The sequence below is a fragment of the Oncorhynchus tshawytscha genome, linkage group LG13 (genome assembly GCF_018296145.1).
Source record: "Oncorhynchus tshawytscha isolate Ot180627B linkage group LG13, Otsh_v2.0, whole genome shotgun sequence".
Lineage (NCBI taxonomy): Eukaryota > Metazoa > Chordata > Actinopteri > Salmoniformes > Salmonidae > Oncorhynchus > Oncorhynchus tshawytscha.
Window position 1 is genome coordinate 37182801 of NC_056441.1, and position 22038 is coordinate 37204838.

The window sequence follows — 22038 nt, forward strand, 5'->3', positions numbered from 1 at the left end:
ATGCAGCTGGTGGCCACACCAGACACTGACTGTTACTTTTAATTTTGACCCCCCCCCCCCTCTTTGTTCAGGGACACATTGTTCCATTTCTGTTTGTCATATGTCTGTGGAACTTGTTCAGTTTATGTCTCAGTTGTTGAATCTTGTTATTTTCATACAAATATTCACATGTTAAGTTTGCTGAAAATAAACACAGTTGACAGTGAGAGGACGTTTTATTTTTTTGCTGAGTTTACATTATTTGTAGCCGTCTATTTACCACCACAGACCGATACTGGCACTAAGACCGCACTCAACCAACTCTATAAGGCCATAAGCAAACAGGAAAATGCTTATCCTGAAGCGGCGCTCCTAGTGGCCGAGGACTTTAATGCAGGCAAACTGAAATCAGTTTTACCAAATTTTTACCAGCATGTCACATGTGCAACCAGAGGGGAAAAAAACTCTAGACCACCTTTACTCCACACACAGAGATGCATACAAAGCTCTCGCCCGCTCTCCATTTGAAAAATCTGACCATAATTATATCCTCCTGATTCCTGCTTACAAGGAAAAACTAAAGCAGGAAGTACCAGTGACTCGCTCAATACAGAAGTGGTCAGATGACGTGGATGCTACGCTACAGGACTGTTTTGCTAGCACAGACTGGAATATGTTCTGGAATTCATCCAATGGCATTGAGGAGTATACTACCTCAGTCATCGGCTTCATCAATAAGTGCATCAACAACGTCGTCCCCACAGTGACCGTATGCACATATCCCATCCAGAAGCAATGGATTTCAGGCAACATCCGCATTGAGCTAAAGGCTACAGCTGCCGCTTTGAAGGAGCGGGACATTAATCTGTACGATTAAAGAAATCCCGCTATGCCCTCAGACGAACTGTCAAACAAGCAAAGCGTCAATACAGGATTAAGATTGAATCAGAGGAAAGCCCATAAAATTGTCAGAGACTCCAGTCACCCAAGTCATAGACTGTGTACTCTGTTACCGCACGGCAAGCGGAACCGGAGCGCCAAGTCTAGGACCTTAAGGCTCCTTAACAGCTTAGTTTATTTGGTAAATATTTTCTTAACTCTTCTTGAACTGTACTGTTGGTTAAAGGCTTGGAAGTAAGCATTCCTCGGTAAGGTCTACACTTGTTGTTTTTGGCACATGTGACAAATAAAGTTTGATTTGATTTGCAGAATTATAATGAAGACATCAAAACTGTGAAATAACACATTTGGAATTATATAGTAACTAAAAAGGTGTTAAACAAATCAAAATAGATTTGAGATTTTTCAAAGTAGCCACCCTTTGCCTTGATGACACCTTTACACACTCTTGGCATTATCTCAACCAGCTTCACCTGGTATGCTTTTCCAACAGTCTTGAAGGAGTTCCCACATATGCTTAGCACTTGTTTGCTGCTTTTCTTTCCCATCCCAAACAATCTCAATTGGGTTGAGGTCGGGTGATTGTGAAGGTCATCTGATGTAGCACTCCATCACTCTCCTCCTTGGTCAAATAGCCCTTACAAAGCCTGGAGGTATGTTGGGTCATTGTCCTGTTGAAAAACAAATGATTGTCCCACTAAGCGCAAACCAGATGGGATGGCGTATCGCTGCAGAATGCTGTGGTAGCCATGCTGGTTAAGTGTGCCTTGATTTCTAAATAAATTACTGACAGTGTCACCACCAAAGACACTCTGGTTGGAACCAAAAATCTCAAATTTGGTCTCATCTGACCAAAGGACAGATTTCCACCGGTCTAATGTCCATTACTCGTGTTTCTTGGCTCAAGCAAGTCTCTTAGTCTAATTGGTGTCCTTTAGTAGGGGTTTCTTTGCAGCAATTTGACCATGAAGTTCTGATTCGCGGAGTCTCCTCTGAACGGTTGATGTTGAGATGTGTCTGTTACTTCAACTCTGTGAAGCTTTTAATTGGGCTGCAATTTCTGAGGCTGGTAACTCTAATGAACTTATCCTCTGCAGCAGAGGTAACTCTGGGTCTTCCTTTCCTGTTGCAGTCCTCATGAGAGTTGGTTCATCATAGCCCTTGATGGTTTTTGTGACTGCACTTGAAGAAACTTTCAAAGTTCTTGAAATTTTCTGTATTGACTGACCTTCATGTTTTAAAGTAATAATAGACTGTAATTTCTCTTTGTTTATTTGAGCTGTTCTTGACATAATATGGACTTGGTCTTTTACCAAATAAGGTTATCTTCTGTATACCACCCCTACCTTGTCACAACTCAACTGATTGGCTCAAACGCATTAAGAAGGAAAGAAATTACATAAATGAACTTTTAACACGGCACACCTGTCAAATTAAATGCATTCCAGGTGACTACATCATGAAGCTGGTTGAGAGAATGTCAAGAGTGTGCAAAGCTGTCATCAAGGTGTCACGACTTCCGCCGAAGTCGGCTCCTCTCCTTGTTCAGGCGGCATTCGACGGTCGACATCACCGGCTTTCTAGCCATCGCCGCTCCATTTTTCATGTATCCATTTGTTTTGTCTTGTTCTCTGCACACCTGGTTTTCATTCCCCAAACAATTCATATGTATTTATTCCTCTGTTCCCCATCATGTATTTGTGTAGGATTGTTTGTGTTACGTGTATTTTGATATTGTGGATATTGTTACGCTCATTACTTTTTGTCTATGTTCTGTGTTTTGGGCACATTTTATGTTCTTTTGTGCTGTCCTTTTGACCGGAATAAAAGTGTGCCTGTTCACGACACTCTGCTCTCCTGCACCTGACTTCGCCTCCAATACACACTCCTAACACAAGGCAAAGGGTTGGTTACTTTGAAAAATCTCAAATATATACTCTTTTTGTTTTTGGTTACTACTTGATTCCATATGTGTTATTTCATAGTTTTGATGGGTTATAAGCTGACATGTATAATTGTTTTAAGGTTAGAATAGTGCCAACTGTAAAGTTTTGTGGAGGATGAATAAAGGTCTGGGGCTATTTTCATGGTTCGAGCTAGGCCTCTTAGTTCCAGTGAAGGGAAATCTTAACGCTACCGCATACAATGACATTCTACACAATTTTTTATAAAAAGAATATAGATGTCCACATAATTTTGGTCATGTAGTGTACAAGAAAGCTCAGGAAATATTTTTGTTAGTTCTTTACACTTATGTAAACCCTTTTTTTGTGTTGGCACAAAACTACCTCCATACTTCCATACATATTTTTTATACCGGAGACTAACATTGTGTTTGTGAGAATCTCCCCTTTCCACAGTGGGGTTACATTAATTTGTAGCCCATGGTATCTGCTGTAGCTCGACCACCTTCCACCGCAGATGCGGAAGGCCGTAGGCAGATGTGGTGGATTGAGACGCAGTCCATGCAACAAAAAAGATATCTCTAGCTTAAACTGACGGATTCTGATGTGGATTTTTATATTATGTTACTTAGGTTGACACACCGGTGCATCAATAGACTCCAGGCTAGGGGGTTCAAATGAAATGTATCTTGAGGTGTACTTACTTGTAATTATTGTGTACCTACAAAGTACGTTACCCATTCTGACAATATAATTGTTAGCTTCTCAAAGCGACGCCCCAAGTGAGAAAATAAACACACTAGTACACCATAGAGTACGTAACATCTACATAAGTACAAGGTTGTCGCTAGATGTTACACAGGATTTTCAGTGCATGCAGAAAGTATTCACATCCACTCACCTTTTCCACATGTTGTTGTGTTAAAACCTGAATTTAAAATGGATTAAATTGAGATATTTTTTTGTCACTGGCCTACACACAATACCCCATAATGTCAAAGTGGAATTATGTTTATTTTACATTTTAAAAAACGTATTAAAAATGAAAATCTGAAATTTCTTGAGTCAAGTATTAAACCCGTTAGCCAAGTCTAAATAAGTTCAGGAGTAACAATTTGCTGAACAAGCCACATAATAAGTTGCATGGACTGACTCTCTGTGCAATAACGGTTTTTAACCAGATTTTTGAATGAATACCTCATCTCCACAAATAAATTATTTGTAAGGTCCATCAGTCGAGCAGTGAATTTCAAACACAGATTCAACCACAAAGACCAGGGTGGTTTTCCAATGCCTTGGAAAGAAGGGAACCTATTGGTAGATGGGTAAAAAATAAAAAATAAATAAAAGAAGCAGACAATGAATATCCCATTGAGCATGGTTAAGTTATTATTACACTTTGGATGGTGTAGCAATACACCCAGTCACTACAAAGACACAGGCGCCCTTCCTAACTCAGTTGCTGGAGAGGAATGAAACTGCTTAGGGATTTCACTATGTGCCCAATTGTGACTTTAAAACAGTTTAAAACAGTTTGCTTCAATATATCCACAGAATTTTCCATCCTCATGATGCCATCTATTTTGTGAAGTGCACCAGTCCCTCCTGCAGCAAAACACCCCCACAACATGATGCTGCCACCCCGTGCTTCACGGTTGGGATGGTGTTCTTCGGCTTGCAAGCCTCCCCCTTTTTCCTGCAAACATAACGATGGTCACTATGGCCAAACAGTTTTATTTTTGTTTCATCAGACCAGAGGACATTTCTCCAAAAAGTATGATCATTGTCCCCATGTGCAGTTGCAAACCGTAGTCTGGCTTTTTTATGGCAGTTTTGGAGCAGTGGCTTCTTCCTTGCTGAGCTGCCTTTCAGGTTATGTCGATATAGGACTCGTTTTACTGTGGATATAGATAGTTTTGTACCTGTTTCCTCCAGCATCTTCACAAGGTCCTTTGCTGTTGTTCTGGGATTGATTTGCACTTTTCGCACCAAAGTACGTTCATCTATAGGAGACAGAATGAAGGCGTTATGAAGGCAGTGTGGTCCCATAATGTTTGTACTTGTGTACTATTGTTTGTACAGATGAACGTGGTACCTTCAGGCGTTTGGAAATTGCTCCCAAGGATGAACCAGACTTGTGGAGGTCTACATATTTTTTCTGAAGTCTTGGCTGATTTCTTATGATTCAAGTCAAGAAAAGAGGCATTGAGTTTGAAGGTAGGCCTTGAAATACATCCATAGGTACACCTCCAATTGACTCAAATGATGTCAATTAGCCTATCAGAAGCTTCTAAAGCCATGACATCATTTTCTGTAATTTTACAAGCTGTTTAAAGGCACAGTCAACTTAGTGTATGTAAACTTCTGACCCACTGGAATTGTGAGACAGTGAATTATACGTGAAATAATCTGTTTGTAAACAATTGTTGAAAAAATGACTTAGATGTCCTAACTGACTTGCCAAAACTATAGTTTGTTAATAAGAAATTTGTGGAGTGGTTGAAAAACAAGTATTAATGACTCCAACATAAGTGTATGTAAACTTCCGACTTCAACTGTACATTTCCAACATACTGTACTTGACATGTCTGTCATGAAGCACGAGTCAGTATAAAAACACAGCCAGCTAATCAATCTAAATCAGCTGCAATTGACCTGAGTGTCAACAGGCACTATTACGCTATTGGCCACGGTAACTCAACCCCATTCAAATACAGGATTACTGATGACTAGAACTATGGTTTCCATAGCTACCCTTCACAAAGCCTTGCTCTGTGGAGGTAGTCATCCTGTTTGACCTGTTTAAAGCGTTCTGGTTGAACACTAATGTATAACAATCTACAGTTTAATACTGTACAGTTACACTAAATGACGTATACAGTAACTAGTATTTAACTGGCCCGTGGGGGAGCTGGCTAGTGAGACTACAATGATGATGGCTGGATTAGTCTCCATGGGAGACTGATCAGACATGCTCGTAGCAGTGGTAGTAGTAGAGGGGGATGGAGCGATGGAGATCGCCAATGTCAGGGCGAGAGGGGAACGAGGGAGAGTAGGAAGCTAAATGTTGAGAGTAGTTCTTACATTCTTTACCACTCAAGAACAATGTTATACAGTCTTTTCTTTACCATGTCTTCACTGTGGTATACAGGGGATGTAAGCTAGTCAGAACAGAACAGGAAGTTGCACTTGAGGTTTATTTAAACCCTATAAATAGCTGTGACACAATCTCAAGTAATTCCTTTTTTTACCGGTAGAAGGTCTTAGGGGGAACTCCAAGTCTGTATGACTTTATGTCTACCTCTCTTTTCAAAACATTGGCTGTGACAGGACACATCACAATGTGCTATAACATATTACATAAATCCTAACCTTTTGGCCCTGGCACTCGTACGCGTCACACTTAGCCACCTGAGTGAGGAGACAAGCATGATGTAGAAATACCAGTTAGAGCGTACCTCGTAGAATAAGAACTCACATAACAGCTAAGGGCTGGCACAATTACAGTATAACCCTGTGACCGACGGTTATGGATGAAGACAGCCACTAAAATAAAATAACCCACATAAATGGGGAAGCTGGGCATGAGTGTGTTTGAGTCTGTTTCTGTGGTAACGTAGACTCTTAACAAAGTGATTAAACTTTGTTGCTCCTTGCTGAAACAGCTAGTTTCAGCTAGTTGAGTTAGTGTGTGAGTGTGTCTGGTGGTGTTAGAAGAGGAGAGTAGAGGACGTTCTTCTCTGCAAGCAGCAGCATACATCACAACCACAGGGGGAGAAGATTAGAACATAAAGATGATATATTTGGTTCTGTTAAGAATATGAGGGGATTTCTCAGCAGACCAAATGTAGACTAAACTTAAATAGCACATAGTGCAGGGTCTAATGAGGAAACCTGACAGGATGGGATACAGGAGCTGCGTTAATGCGCAGCAAACAGTATAAACCAGAGGATTTTCATCAACCCAGTATAAAAAATCATGGTCTTTGCTCCCTTGACTTTACAGTGCAGAATGGGGAGATTAAAGGTATGCAGTATTTGTGTACGTGTCACTCACCACTCACCACAGGTAGAACTCGTACAATCGGATGATCCATGATTACATATGAATCAAATTTGATCTATATCAGTTTACTAAATGCATTAGTAAACCCAGCAACCCACACTTAAATCCCCGTTGCCTTGGCAACAGTGGCAAGGGAATAACTCCCTAGGTAGGAATAAACCTTGAGGGCAACACTCTCACATGACAACATAAACGTATGCATATGCAGAAACATGTGCAGTATTCGAAAGCACAAAAAAATGCATGAATGAGACAAGACAAAGATTTTTCCTTGAATGAGTCGGACGGGAAGGATATAATCCAAACACCCGTACAGGCCCTCATCCCCGTCATTCGCTGGAGAAAGAAACAGAGATGTCGCATAAAGAGATCGGGGTGCCTTGTGAGGATCAGGCGACAAGTGGCTAATCTTCCTTTGCCATCCGTACTGTTAGCTAATGTTCAATCACTGGAAAATAAATGGGACGAACTGAAAGCATGTTTATCCCACCAACGGGACATTAAAAATGGAAATATCTTATGTTTCACAGAGTCGTGGCTGAACGACGACATTAATAACATATAGCTGGCGGGTTATACACTCTATCAGCAGGATAGAACAGCAGCCTCTGGTAAAACATGGAGCGGGGGCCTATGCATATTTGTAAACAACAGCTGGTGCACAATATCTAAGGATGTTTCAAGGTTTTGCTCGCATGAGGTAGAGTATCTCATGATAAGCCGTAGACCACACTTTCTACCAAGAGATTTTTCATCTGTATTTTTCGTAGCTGTCTACATACCACCACAGACTGATGCTGGCACTAAAACCACACTCATTCAGCTGTATACCGCCATAAGCAAACAGGAAAATGCTTATCCAGAGGTGGCGCTCCTAGTGGCCAGGGACTTTAATGCAGGGAAACTTAAATCAGTTTTACCTCATTTCTATCAGCATGTTAAATGTGCAACCAGAAGGGAAAACAACTCTAGACCACCTTTACTCCACACACAGAGACGCGTGCAAAGCTCTCCCCTGCCCTCCATTTGGCAAATCTGACCATATTTCTATTCTCCTGATTCCTGCTTGCAAGCAACAATTTAAGCAGGAAACACCAGTGACTCGGTCTATAAAAAGTGGTCAGACAAAGCAGATGCTAACCTACAGGACTGTTTTGCTAGCACAAACTAGAATATGTTCTGGGATTCTTCTGATGGCATTGAGGATTACACCACATCAGTCACTGGCTTCATCAATAAGTGCATCGACTGCGTCGTCCCCAAAGTGACTGTACCTACATACCCCAACTAGGAGCCATGGAATTCAGGCAACATTCGCACTGAGCTAAAGGGTAGATCTGCCACTTTCAAGGAGCGGGACTCTAACCCGAAAGCTTATAAGAAATCCCGCTATCCCGAAGAACCATCAAACAGGCAAAGAATCAATACAGGACTAAGATCGAATCATACTACACTGGCTCCAACGCACGTAGTATGTGGCAGGGCTTGCAAACTATTACAGACTAAAAAGGGAGGCACAGCTGAGAGCTGCCCAGTGACACGAGCCTACCAGATGAGCTAAATAACTTCTGTGCTCGCTTCGAGGCAAGTAACACTGAAACATGCATGAGAGCATCAGCTGTTCTGGGTGACTGTGTGATCACACTCTCCACAGCCGATGTGAGTAAGACCTTTAAACAGGTCAACATTCACAAGGCCGCAGGGCCAGACGGATTACCAGGACATTTACTCCGAGCATGCGCTGACCAACTGGCAAGTGTCTTCACTGACATTTTGAACCTCTCCCTGACCGATTCTGTAATACCAACATGTTTCAAGCAGACCACCATAGTCCCTGTGCCCAAAAACACTGAGGTAACCTGCATAAATGACTACCGACCCGTAGCACTCACGTCTGTAGCCATGAAATGCTTTGAAAGGCTGATCATGGCTCACATCAACACCATTATCCCAGAAACCCTAGACCCACCCCAATTTGCATACTGCCCCAACAGATCCACAGATGATTCAATCTCTATTGCACTCCACACTGCCCTTTCACACCTGTACAAAAGGAACACCTATGTGAGAATGCTATTTATTGACTACAGCTCAGCGTTTAACACCATTAGTGCCCTCAAAGCTCATCACTACGCTAAGGAACCTGGGACTAAACACCTCCCTCTGCAACTGGATCCTGGACTTCCTGAAGGACCGCCCCCAGATGGTAAGGGTAGTAACAACACATCCGCCATGCTGATCTTCAACACGGGGGCCCCTCAGGGGTGCGTGCTCAGTCCCCTTCTGTACTACCTGTTCACTCATGACTGCATGGCCAGGCACGACTCCAACACCATTATTAAGTTTGCCGATGACACAACCGACAACGATGAGACAGCCTACAGGGAGGAGATCAGAGACCTGACCGTGTGGTGCAAGGACAACAACCTCTCCCTCAACGTGATCAAGACAATGGAGATGATTGTGGACTACAGGAAAAGGAGGCCCGAGCACACCCCCATTCTCATCTACAGGGCTGTAGTGAAGCAGGTTGAGATTCCTTGGCGTCCACATCACCAATAAACTAACATGGTCTAAGCACACCAAGACAGTCGTGAAGAGGGCACAACAAAACCTATTCCCCCTCAGGAAATTGAAAAGATTTGGCTTGGGTCCCCAGATCCTCAAAAAGCTTTACAGCTGCACCATCAAGAGCATCCTGACTGGTTGCATCACCACCTAGTATGTCAACTGCTCGGCCTCCAACCGCAAGGCACTACAGAGGGTAGTGCGTATGGCCCAGTACATCACAGGGGCCAAGCTTCCTGCCATCCAGAACCTCTGTACCAGGCGGTGTCAGAGGAAGGCCCTAAAAATTGTCAAAGACTCCAGCCACCCTAGTCGTAGACGATTCTCTCTGCTACCGCACGGCAAGCGGTACCGGAGCACCAAGTCTAGGTCCAAGAGGCTTCTAAACAGCTTCTACCACCAAGCCATAAGACTCCTGAACATCTAATCCAATGGCTATCCAGACTATTTGCATTCTGATACAGAATGCAGTGATGTGTACTGAACCTATCTGCCATAATAAATAAATACAGTGGAAGCTGCATTCATATAGACAGTATTGCCATAGTTTATAATCAAATGTATTTATAAAGCCCTTTTTACATCAGCCGATGTCACAAAGTGCTGTACAGAAACAGTCTATGTTACGGAAAGAGCAGGTGTCCTTAATGTTTTGTGCACTCAGTATATGTTGTGTATACAATCTTATTTTTATAACTGGTATGAATGTTGACATACTGCTATTTAATGAAAGCCATGACCTATTCCTATTAAAGAAGCCCATTTGAAATCTTAATTTCTTATGTCATCAACAAGCTTTTTGAAAGACAGCTATTCGTCAATCCAGATACCCAGATGTTTATAAGCGGGGACACTATCAACAAGATAATCATCAAATGTACATATGCATTAATAATCAGATAGATTTTTACGTGATTTTGAGAATAACATAGACTTGGTTTTACCTGCAATAAGTACCAATTTCAGTTCAACAATGGGTTTCTGCAAAGCAATGAAGGTAGATTGAAGCTCCAAAATAGCCTGGTCAACTGTGGGGGCAACAGCATACAGAACAGTGTCGTCTGGATATTGGTATATGTTACATTTCTTTGCAGACAGACCAACATTGTTTAAATTAACCAGATTAAGTACAAGACCTAAAATCAATCCCTGTGGGACACCTTTCGTAATATCGAGGAAACCTGACTTAACACCATCAGAAAAAAAACATGTATTGAAAAGAATGCCAGTGATTACAGATGTCATTCGGCCATGTCAGCAAAGTTGTTTTTGTAATCTTCGAACCAATTACATGATACCTGATCCATACTGATTGCAGACAATCTTTGAATCAATAAAGTGTGGTCAACAACAACTTCAATAACTCAATAAAGAGGGCAGCACAGTGCTTCCTCCTATCCATACCCTTTACCACATCATTTAACACCAAGGTTGCATCAGAGATGGTGCTATGACCCGCCCTGAAACCAGACTGGTGTACAATTAGAATACATCTCGTAGCTAGGAAGAATCTAAGACGACAGTTGATTAATGATTCTACCATTTTTACTAAGCAAGACAATTTCAAGATCAGGCAACAATTATTTAGGTCAGGGGGGGTCACCACCTTTGTGGAGAGGGAGCACATGGGCTGCCTTCCAAACCCTGGGGATAGCACCCGAGATAATCGTCAGATAAAAAATGTGCCAATGACTTTTCTGCAGAAAGAATGGATCCAGCAAATGAGCCCCAGTAGATGTTTTCTTAAGCAAGGCATCTATAGCACATCACAAGTAAAATGTTGTTGGAATGAATAATACAAACTATTCCCTAGAAGTTGAATGATCTTCCATCCAGCCAAGTAAAGGCTGAGAGAGTAAAGAGCAGTCGACTCAATGACCCGTGTCAAATAAACCACAATGTCTTTCAAATAAAAAGCTTGCCAAGATAAAATGCTGATTAAAAGAGTCTGACACAACTTGCATAGGCCACGCTTCAGTGCGTTAACTATTTCCCAACATTTTGACGGATCACCAGCAAACTCTGAGGTAGAACTTAGAAAGTAGCTTGAGTTAGCTTTCTTCATTAAGGAAGTACATCTACAGTATTTCACAATAGCCTGAAACACTGCCAATCAGTTACCGTGTCAGTTTTTCAAGCCTTATCCCAAGGCCTCATTTCTTTTTCTTTTTCTTCTCTTTTTTTTCAGTCCTTAATGGTCTTTAACAACATCATCAAGAACCAAAGATACAAAAGTTGTTTACGATTCTAAATGCATTTCATAATCATATTGTCACGGTCTGGTGAGAACCTCAACTCCATTTCTGCCAATTTCTATTGCATATATTGAAAGCGGTGTAAAAGTGTACACTGAACATTTCATGACTCTTGGACCAAGGAAATGTATTCAAAATACTTCTGAAGTTCAGTAATTGTATATTCGTTAACAGTAAAATATAGCCCTATTTCTTTCCTTTCCTAGAGTTTTTGTATTGTTTGGAAATTGACCAAGGCCTAATTTCTCATCATAATGAGATCTGAAAGTTCTATAGGGAACCAAGGATTTGTTCTATTTTGAATTCTAAGGCGTTTAAAAGGAGTGTGATTGTCTACCAGAGATATAACAATAGATGAGAAGTTCTAGAGCCAATTCAGTGTCAGACAAGAAAGCTCTATCAGCTATGTATGTGTGCGTCTGTGTGTGTGTGTGTGTGTGTGTGTGTGTACCACCTGCTGTTATGGTAGGTTTACAACAATAACGCCTTTCAGCAGCTTGGTGAGTTCCAGTGTGGAATACAAGGTCGCTACGTGTTGGGTTAAGGTCTTTACAACATCAATATGCCTACCACTTATTAATTAGTACTTGTAGTAATAACTGAATTCAGTTGGTTAGTTAAATTTAATGCCGCAAAGAGAGAAAAGAGAAGTTCTGTCATTGAGCAACTGTTTTTTTTCTTCTCAACACATAGTCCCTCCCTCAGTCCCCATCATATAAAATAAGTGTCTATTTGGGTTGACGTAATAAGTGTCTGGTATGAGTGTTTAGATCAGTATGTCTGAAGGAATAGTCTACGCTGATGTTAAGTTCAAAAAGCACCAAAAGACTGAAGGAAAAGATGGTGGTAAGTTCTAAACTAAAATCTGTCACTAAAATCTATTTTTATAATCATGCTGTATGCTCAGGGTGTGCAGAATGTTCAACAAAAAGCTTCCTCTATCTGCCAATATATATACCTATAATCTTTAAGGGGCAATCTAGGATCCGTTTTTGAAATGAATGCTATATAGCCGTTGATTCTTGAAGAATATTACTAATAAACGCCTCATCAGCTTAGTTCAACTGTATTACCCCATCAGAACAAATGTAAGCTTGTTTTACGGTGTTGTTTGTATACAATGTAATTGTAAACAAACACGGTATGGCTTTAAATCATGGTTAAAACTATCGTTTGTAACTCATGGTCATGGATGGTCCGTCCCCATAGCTCCGTCTATGAACTTGAGAGTGGTTACATTCCTCCAGCCCCATCCCCCAGCAGTTTACCAAAACAATACCCAGAAGGCCCCTTTAAAATTGTATTTATACTACACTGTCTTTATTTGACAACACGTATTGATACCCTATTTCAAAACATGTTCGCTAGGACAAAAATGACTTGCATCACAGAGATTTTAGAGACTACAATTCAAAGGGTTTGCAGGAAACATATTTGTTAGCTGATTTGCATTCACTCTTCATGCCTCATCAGTGATCTGTGCTGATTATTTTACATTACAGTTTTACTTTGTCGCTTTGGTCAAATTTTCACAAGTATCTGGTACATTTTCACAACTCTTAGTACAAAACTCTTGTTAGGTTCTTATTTTTCAGAGTAAATAACCCACGGACACTAGAGAAGCTTTAACCAAATTTAATTCTTCCCAAAGGTTCTGTATAGCTGTAATCAGACAGCGAAACTTCTCATATCACAGTTATATACATCCTACTTAAGACACTCCCTCTCTCCAATCTGACCAGATACTAACCCTGATTACTCCCTTAAGGGGAACTGACCTCACCTCCTGACCTCAACCCCTCCTTCACCTAATCCCCAGCTATTCATCTATCTTCCCTGTATCAACACATCATTCTCTTCTCCTCCTTCAAACACATTCCAAAGCCTTCTGGCTCCCTACAGACTCTTTCTATTCAAGGCTTCGTCTATATCATTTATTTAATATCTCAATGTGCAAAGTTTAGCCAATTCCAACACTCTAAACTGGTCACACTTGTAACCAAACCAGTCTTTAACTCAAAACCTTTCATTGTGCATTCATTTGGATTGTAAAACCTCTCTCACCACACAACAATTGATTCGAAACATATGTTTATTGTGAAATGTAATGAGAACATTGGTTTAATTTCTATTTAGTCATTTTAACTAACAGTTAATCAAATAGAAAACAAAGCAAGATACGTGTTTCAAATCGCCCTAAGTACTGAAAGTAAAATGCTACAGGACTGTAAATTACAGTAGATTACAGTTTTCACATTAGGCAATACACTTACATTACCCAACAAAATTGACAGAAATTCTATAATTTCCATAATATCTATCCAATGTGTAATCAAAGGTGTGATCAATGAAGACATCCTCTACAATCATTCATGCAACAAAAAAAATGTTTCTGATATAATTGCAAATGTAAGAAAGTAAATTAAACGAATTAAATGAATGAAAATAAAACGTAACGTTTAGCATGCATTAGTTTGCATGAAGCCTGTCTTGAGCATTTAGCCATAAATTCTCATCCACATCACAGTGAATGTCCTCATTACTCATGCACCACAGGAAAAACATTTTGACATGGCTAATCCAAGCTTGACATTGGTCTGCATTGACGTCATCGAATGCCTCATTCATGGCCAGTAGTAGGGTGGCACACTCATAGGGATGGTGATCGTACAGCTTCCACCTCCATGCTGAAAAAGATTCCTCAATAGGGTTGAGGAAAGAAGAGTATAGGGCCACGAATTGGGGATGGGCCCAAAACCATGCCTGAACCACCTCTGCAGGGGGGAACCTGACATTGTCACACTCAGTGACATAGGTTACCCCTTCACATTGACAGGCCTGCTCAATTTCATTGAGAAACACAATGAGATGTGCAGCGTTGTAGGATCCAAGTAATGCCCTACATCCTGCCACACCATCCTCAGAAATAGCTGTGTACATTGAGATGTTTCCCCCACATTGTCCAGGCCCTTGGACGGTTGCCCATTGGACGATGAGTTCCCACCCACGGCTCTGAGTTTTGGCCAGGTTGAAGCCCACTTCATCAACAAATATATATTTGTGATGGTTCACAGCAGCATCAAGCACCATCACCCTCTAAACTATATTTTGGTTATTTTTACAATATAGTTACAACATGATAGTGTGATGTATCATGTGCATCAAATAGTAACAATAATACAGTATATAGTAACAGTAATACAGTATATAGTAACAGTATATAGTGCTGTACCTGAACATAATTGGCCTGCAGTTGTTTCACCCGGTCGTTGTTTCTCAAAGGCATCAGGTAAATGTGTTTCATAGATACCTGGATGCCTCTCCAAAAGGTGGGCCATTGTTGGTAGGCTGATGGATGTCACATTGGCAACGGTGTCACCGTTCTCCTCAATGGCCTGTTTTATTTTGGACAACCGTATGTCATTTCTGGCCCTCACCATTTCCACCACTGTCCACTCCTTCTGGTCAGCACACGGCCACCACCATGGGGTCTTCTGTCCATTCTGAGGGTAGAACAGAGTAAATTTACATGCATTACAATACGTCATTTACTGTAGATGTATGTATGGTTATCATGCATCATACATTTAGATGTTTATACTTTACAAACACACTTTATTTTTGTACTTCTCAAGATACTTATATAGTGGACAAACCAGTTTAAAATTCATAGGTTGACCAAACGGTTAAGGGGTTAACCATTAAGCTCAGTTGGATTAAATGATGGTCGAATGTATTTGAACAAATGAAGAGAATCATATGAAAAGTATTGTGAGCATTGCATTGTGAAAGGCAATAACTTTATATGAAAGGTATTTCTAGATGAAACAGTGATCAGGTTTGGTGAAAAGGTTACTGTGTGGTTTTGTGTGTTGTACTTAGTCAATTGAAAATGTGCTTACATTTTTGAAACAACAGCCTTTGTCATGATCTGTTTTGAGTTTGTACAAAATTTTATCGCATTCTTGTTGAAAACAGGACCAAAGTGCTAAAATAAAAAATAAATAAACTGAGTGTTAAAAATGCTGGTTCAGGAACAGCCAATGTGATGAGAGGAGTTGTCTTGTGCTCATACTTTCATTGTTACATTTCAGCAACAGCATCCACAGGGAATGATGCCACGTACTCTGAAATCTCAATTCCCAAAGCCGGATGCAACCAGACATCTACCGACACTAATGGTATGTGTGTGTGTGTGTGTGTGTGTGTGTGGATAGGTGTGTGCGTGGGTGAATATGCGTGGGATTGTGTGGGTCAGATGAAGTAAGTGCAAGCTCGGCAAAACAATGAGGAAGTTTCCTACATATGGGTGGAAAAAAGGTTTACAAGATGCAGAACAGATTCTATTTGAGCTTTTTCGTCAAAAACCATGTTCCTTGTTCCTACGAGTCATACACTGAGTGTACAAAACATTAAGAACAACTAGCTAATATTGAGCTGCACCCCCTTTTGCCTTCAGAACTGCCTCAATTTGTCGGTACATGGATTCTACAAGGTGTTGAAAGCGTTCCACAGGGATGTCCTTTGGCTGGATGTCCTTTGGGTGGTGGGCCATTCTTGATACACACAAGAAACTGTTGAGCTTGAAAAACCCAGCAGTGCTGCAGTTCTTGACCCACTCAAACCGGTGCGCCTGGCACCTACCATACCCCGTTCAAAGGCACTTAAATATTTTGTCTTGCCCATTCACCCTCTGAATGGCACACATACACAATCCATGTCTCAAGGCTTAAAAATCCTTCTTTAACCTGTCTCCTCCCCTTCACCTACACTGATTGGTGGATTTAACAAGTGACATCATTAAGGGATCATAGCTTTCACCTGGTAAGTCTATGTCATAGAAAGAGCAGGTGAGCAATCCCAGGTACTTCTCTGCCGCTGCCTCTACAACTATTTTCTGTGACTTTCAATTCATTTCTGCGGTACAATTAACAACCATGGCTATAAATGCTAAAAAGCCCACCGTACTGAAGCACCTATTCTTCCCATCACTCTTGATCTCCACCTACTAAAAGGAATGCTCTCACCCTGTACCCATCTTCCTCTGTCACTCTCTTCACTGCTTAGGCATACAACACTTTCTGTTCTATTCTAACCCTGGCAACCTCAATCTGCCTTTCTCTCACTGGACACCTCCGATCTCCATCCCGATGATCACCCTCACAACTAACACAACTTGCTCCACCGATACCACACATTCCTTCATCTCATGTCCTTCCCTCCTACACACTGCTGCAATATGCCCATAAACATGACAGCTAAAACACAGTAATATTTTCGTAACATAAGCTCTCACGTGATAACTGACACTTCCTACCTTGACCTTATCTGGTCACGACTCTGCATCAAAACTCAGCATGACAGATAATGTCTTCTCCGGTTTGCCCACCGTATCTACGTCTCATCAAGTGGCAGGTGTCACAGACACTGGGAATCTTCCATTTCAACTGCTCCTCCTCAACACTTCATGCCACTCTCGTTACCACTCCTTTCGACGGAGCCCTGCTCCAGAGAACAAAGCACGGCACAATTCTTGTCCCTAATCTCGTAATCCCGAGCGCCCTCTCCCTCTGGGGGGAGGAAACATAATAAATCATCACGAGTCCATTCCGAGTTACTTTCACCAACTCAACAGTCCCCAACCTCTCCTCCACCCAACCTGACACCACATGTGGATCAACCAAACAACAAGGATCCGTTTCCTTCGGGCTCCCGAGTGGCGTAGAGGTGTAAGGCACTGCATCACAGTGCTAGAGGTGTGCTAGTTCAATTCTGGGCTGTATCACAACCAGCTGTGATCGGGAGTCCCATAGGGTGGCATACAATTGGCCCAGTGTCATCCTGATTAGAGTTTGGCCAGTGTTGGCCGTCATTGTAAATAAGAATGAGTTCTTAACTGACTTTCCTAGTTAAATAAAATAAATCAATTCTCTCTACAAATCTCACCCCCACTGGGCCAAAATCATCCTTATCAGCCTCGGGACCAAGCCTGAACTCAGCAATCTCCTCACACTCAACAAGTTCCATCTCTGAACTACTGGAGCACGTATCCCTGTTTTTGCAATTGATGCCCACCTTCCTCACCTCACTACTTCCCTCTACACTCAACATATATGCAGCAGTCATCACTGCACCTGCCACCACATTTAATTAATCCTCACAATCCTCCTGTCCCATTTCCTCCTCAAGCTCTTCCAAAACTTCTGTGCAATCCTCCATTCCATATTCACGCAAAAAATCGTACACAACTCTCCTTTTTATCTTGTCCATCATCTTCTCCTTCACCAGATCTTTCAGAAGACCTGTGTAATCCCCCACTCCATGTTTATTCATAATATGCTGCACTTTCTTCCTTATTTTCTTTTCCGCCATCTTCCCCACCGTGGCCTTCGCCCAACACCCCGACCGCCTCTCCGCCCACTAAGGATTTAGCCGGAGTGTATTTTCTCTCGCTTCAGTTAAAATAATGGCCACCATAGATTTCAAGAAATGTTGCATCATTTTTTACGTGGTTGCGTCATATTTCGTTGCATACTTTCTGTTGAAGTTTGCATCAATGCATGCTTCAAAATATGTACTAACGGAGTACGGACTTGAGAAGTGCCCTCCCTGCTCCGTTTTGCATACTTTGATTTGGAATCATACTCTGACCCTCCCGTGTTCCAATTCGCGTGCTCTGAGTACGGTAGTATGCATTATGAGAAACATCCACAGCTGTACGTTTTCTTCATGTTTGATGATTTCATGTCTCACATACAATAAAATGAAGTAGCGGGTCTTATAGGTCCATTTAATTCATTCTCTCTCTGTCTCCTCAGCTGGTGACCCTGATTCTCAGAAGGGGTTAAAGGTCAAACCAGGTGGATATGACCCTGTCAAAGTGGTCCTGGTGACTCTCTGTGTTCTTCTGATGGGGACGGTCATTGGACTTGTGTTTCTGTGTGAGTGACCTAGACAGTAGAGGTGGCTAGTCTAAAGCAGACTATATATCAGAGACAGATTCATAGAGGCTCTTGTCCAGAACTATGAATATAGAGAAATATCTAGGCACATTTTTAGCGCAAGAGCTGGAAAATCTCCACAGTACTGCTTCAAAATGGATAAATGTTTTCTGCCATGTCATTGTCTAATTTCTGTGACAACATAACTGATACAATATAAAAATGTTGGTGAATAAATTGAATCGCTATTTGTAATACTTTTCACAATCAACTAATATTACATTATTATGCAGGAGAATGTTGGGGTCAGATTCCTACAATTTAAAATGTATGTCTTTTTGCAATCAGATATCAGCAACCTGCCAACCAAAAACACAGAGCTCCAAATTCTGCAAGCGGCTTACAATCGGAATCTTACATCGGGTGAGTTTAGTTCACACAAAGAAAATGACCCTCCAATTAAATTGTGTTGTCTGCCACTAATACAGCCTTTCCATTGAAATTTTCCTCCTTATAGAATATTAGAAAAAAGGTGCTGCTTTTGTTATTGTTGGTTAATTCCAAAGTATGGATTCCAATGTCACGCTGTGAAAACGATGCAGGTTGGCATTTATTGTCATGAATCTTGCCCTGGAGGCAGCTCTGCAGCGTGGTCATCAGCTGGCACAGCCACAGTCATAAAATCTGATTTAACCCTAATCTTAACCACACTGCTGGCCCAAACCGTAAATGAAGACCAAACAGCTCATTCTTGTTTTCATAATCATTGTGAGGCCCATCTAGCGGGAGTCGCTCAGTTCTGCCTTCAGGGCAGGATTCATGGCAATAAACTTCAACCTGCGAAAAGCATAATTATCTTTATTCACAACAGTTCGGCAACAAATTGAAGAATTGAGAAAGCAGAAAACTCCACCCTCTTGCCCTACAAACACAGGTGAGATTATACTATGAGGGAATGTGTTTACTCATAGATGTAGTAGGTTGTATTATGACCCAAGGTAAAAACCTGTTTCAGATAGCAATCCTGAGTTAAAGTCAAAACTACTTCAAATCAAGTTGTCAACTTCAGGGGCAGTCTGTTTTAGTCCCTCCTTATTCATTGATGCAACAATATAGCATTCTTGAATAGTTGTGAGATGATCATGCAGTATACAGTCTCATATACACATGGATTGTACACTATCAGTAACACAAAAACAAAAGACATTTGACTATAGGTAGGCATAGAGATGAGTAGTGCACGGGGCACTGACAATGGCATTGGGTTATATCTGTTCTCTCCACAGGGAATAATGACGGTCCTCAACCTATGAACTGTGCTGAAGGCTGGGAGTATTATGGGGGGAAGTGCTATTACTTCTCCCCTGATAAACTGACCTGGGCTCAGAGTCGGGATGAGTGTATCACCAGGGGGGGACACCTTGTCATCATAGAGAGCCTAGAGGAGCAGGTATGACTCTATTATTGATTCTCTCAGTTGTTTTGATGCACATTTTTCCTTTCCTCTACTAACATACAAATGACAATAAATCTTGACATAATTCTTCATACAATGTTTCTGGTGTAGAAATTCTTAGATCAGAAAACTGGTACAAAAATAAGTAAGGAGCCTGAAGACAAGTTCTGGATTGGGCTGACGGACAGTATAAACGAGAATGAGTGGTTATGGGTGGACAATTCATCTCTAATCACAAGGTTTGAACGCATGTTTAAATCAATATCGAAATACAATCACCCTAGATTAAAACTTATTGTGATCATACCTCTTATGTATTATCATCCTTCAATCCTTAGCTTCTGGCTTGGTGAACAGGAGCCAGATGACTGGAGAGAAGAGAATCCCGACGGTGAAGACTGTGCTAGAATGGGGGAATGTGGTGGTACTAAAGACGGCAAGAGTTGGTTGGATGTCAACTGTAATAAGACTCAAAGAAGAATATGTGAGACAAAATCCCCCTTGTGAAACAGTATCTTTAAGAAACTCAAAAGTTCCTTTTAAATATGTCTCTGAACAACCCCAAAGTATTTTTTGCTGGCATTGATAAAAAGGAGGAGAAACTGTATTGTGACTGGTTTACAGGAGATTACTGCTGATATTCACATATCTTTCTTTTTTTGTACATACATTTTTTATGCATTTTATGCTATGGTGTAAAACAAACCAAATCCCCAACTGAGTCTAATTAAAAACATGTCAGATAACATTCAGTTCACGCCTCTTCACTTCTCAGTAGGCTACAGGTGTTGGATCTTAATTTGCCGAGTATTGTTGTTGCAATAAGATTTGAACTTTAGTCCTTCAATCATGTCAAATGTTGCTTGATTGGTGGTTAAGCTGTTACCTGGCCAAATTTAGGCTTCATGAAAAGTGCAATATTGTTTAGTGTGTGTTTTAGTATGGGTTTTCAATGAATTTTTGTAAATCATGAAACATATCTCCATTTTGCAGTGCAGGAACATTCTCAGCAACAAGAGTGATAAAATTAAGATCCTACACCTGTACATCATCCTCAGTGTGTTTTGTACATGTATATTTCTGCTTAACAGTGCTGTCTCTAGGCTAGTCATTTGAGAGAAAAAATATTGTGTGTGTCGATACAAACCATTGAATTAATGTAGTGTCAAAAGTAAAATTAGTTTTTTTCATCAGTATATTTATTAAGAAGCCTTGTTGTCTTACCTACAGTAGTTCAGGGGCTAGAAAAAGATGCCAGAATGCCTACTGTTCACTTCTCTAGTGGTGTATGATGAATATTCAAAAGGTAGAAAATAAAGAATTGTCATTTGAGGTTTGACACAAAGCTTTAAAGTAGGTGTATTAAAGGGATTTATTAGTGTCTCCATACCCACCACATTTACATGCTGCGTTACAGTAGTCTGAGAGATCACTATTCATTATTAGATTACCAAGATGGTGAAATGGAGCCTCATACATGGTCAGTGGTGATTTTAGCATGTAAATCTTGATGTGGTAAACTACACCATTTTTTTTTTAGATGCATGCCAGCAAAGCCACAACACAGCACTAAACAATACATAAATAGCACTATAACAGTGACAAACTGTTAGGGCCTACATAAAGCAGTCCCAACACCTTATCACTGCTACACCTGGCTATTAGGAAAGCCTTGTCTGGCAGCGAAACAGTTCATTCAGCCTCATTTACTGCCTTGAAAAAAAACAGCTGCTATTTTTTAAATTTAACTAGGCAAGTCAGTTACAAACACATTCTTATTTTCAATGATGGCCTAGGAACAGTAGGTTACCTGCCTTGTTCAGGGGCAGAACGACAGATTTTTACCTTGTCAGCTCAGGGATTTGATCTTGCAACCTTTCGAATACAAGTCCAACACTCTAACCGCAAGGCTACCTGCCGCTGCCTTGCTTAACAAATGTGTTTTCTACTGACAATTGAAATCTACAAG

The 22038-nt window shown here is 41.0% G+C and overlaps 1 protein-coding gene across 4 annotated transcripts in view; it reads left to right on the plus strand.

Annotated features, from left to right (window-relative positions):
• The window catches only part of LOC112264855 (C-type lectin domain family 4 member D), a 29373-nt gene extending 8556 nt beyond the window's left edge, over positions 1-20817 (plus strand). For 2 of the 4 annotated variants that reach the window (XM_042295689.1, XM_042295688.1), the window contains exons 3-8: positions 18491-18613; positions 18962-19036; positions 19485-19547; positions 19900-20063; positions 20181-20308; positions 20408-20817. In XM_042295689.1, coding sequence (XP_042151623.1) covers positions 18491-18613; positions 18962-19036; positions 19485-19547; positions 19900-20063; positions 20181-20308; positions 20408-20576 — 722 coding nt within the window. In that variant the 3' untranslated portion in view covers positions 20577-20817. Of the gene's footprint in view, positions 1-12389; positions 12519-15766; positions 15854-18490; positions 18614-18961; positions 19037-19484; positions 19548-19899; positions 20064-20180; positions 20309-20407 lie in introns of those variants that run through there. The other 2 variants (XM_042295687.1, XM_042295690.1) reach the window with 2 other exon arrangements.
• Positions 20818-22038: the final 1221 nt, after the last annotated feature.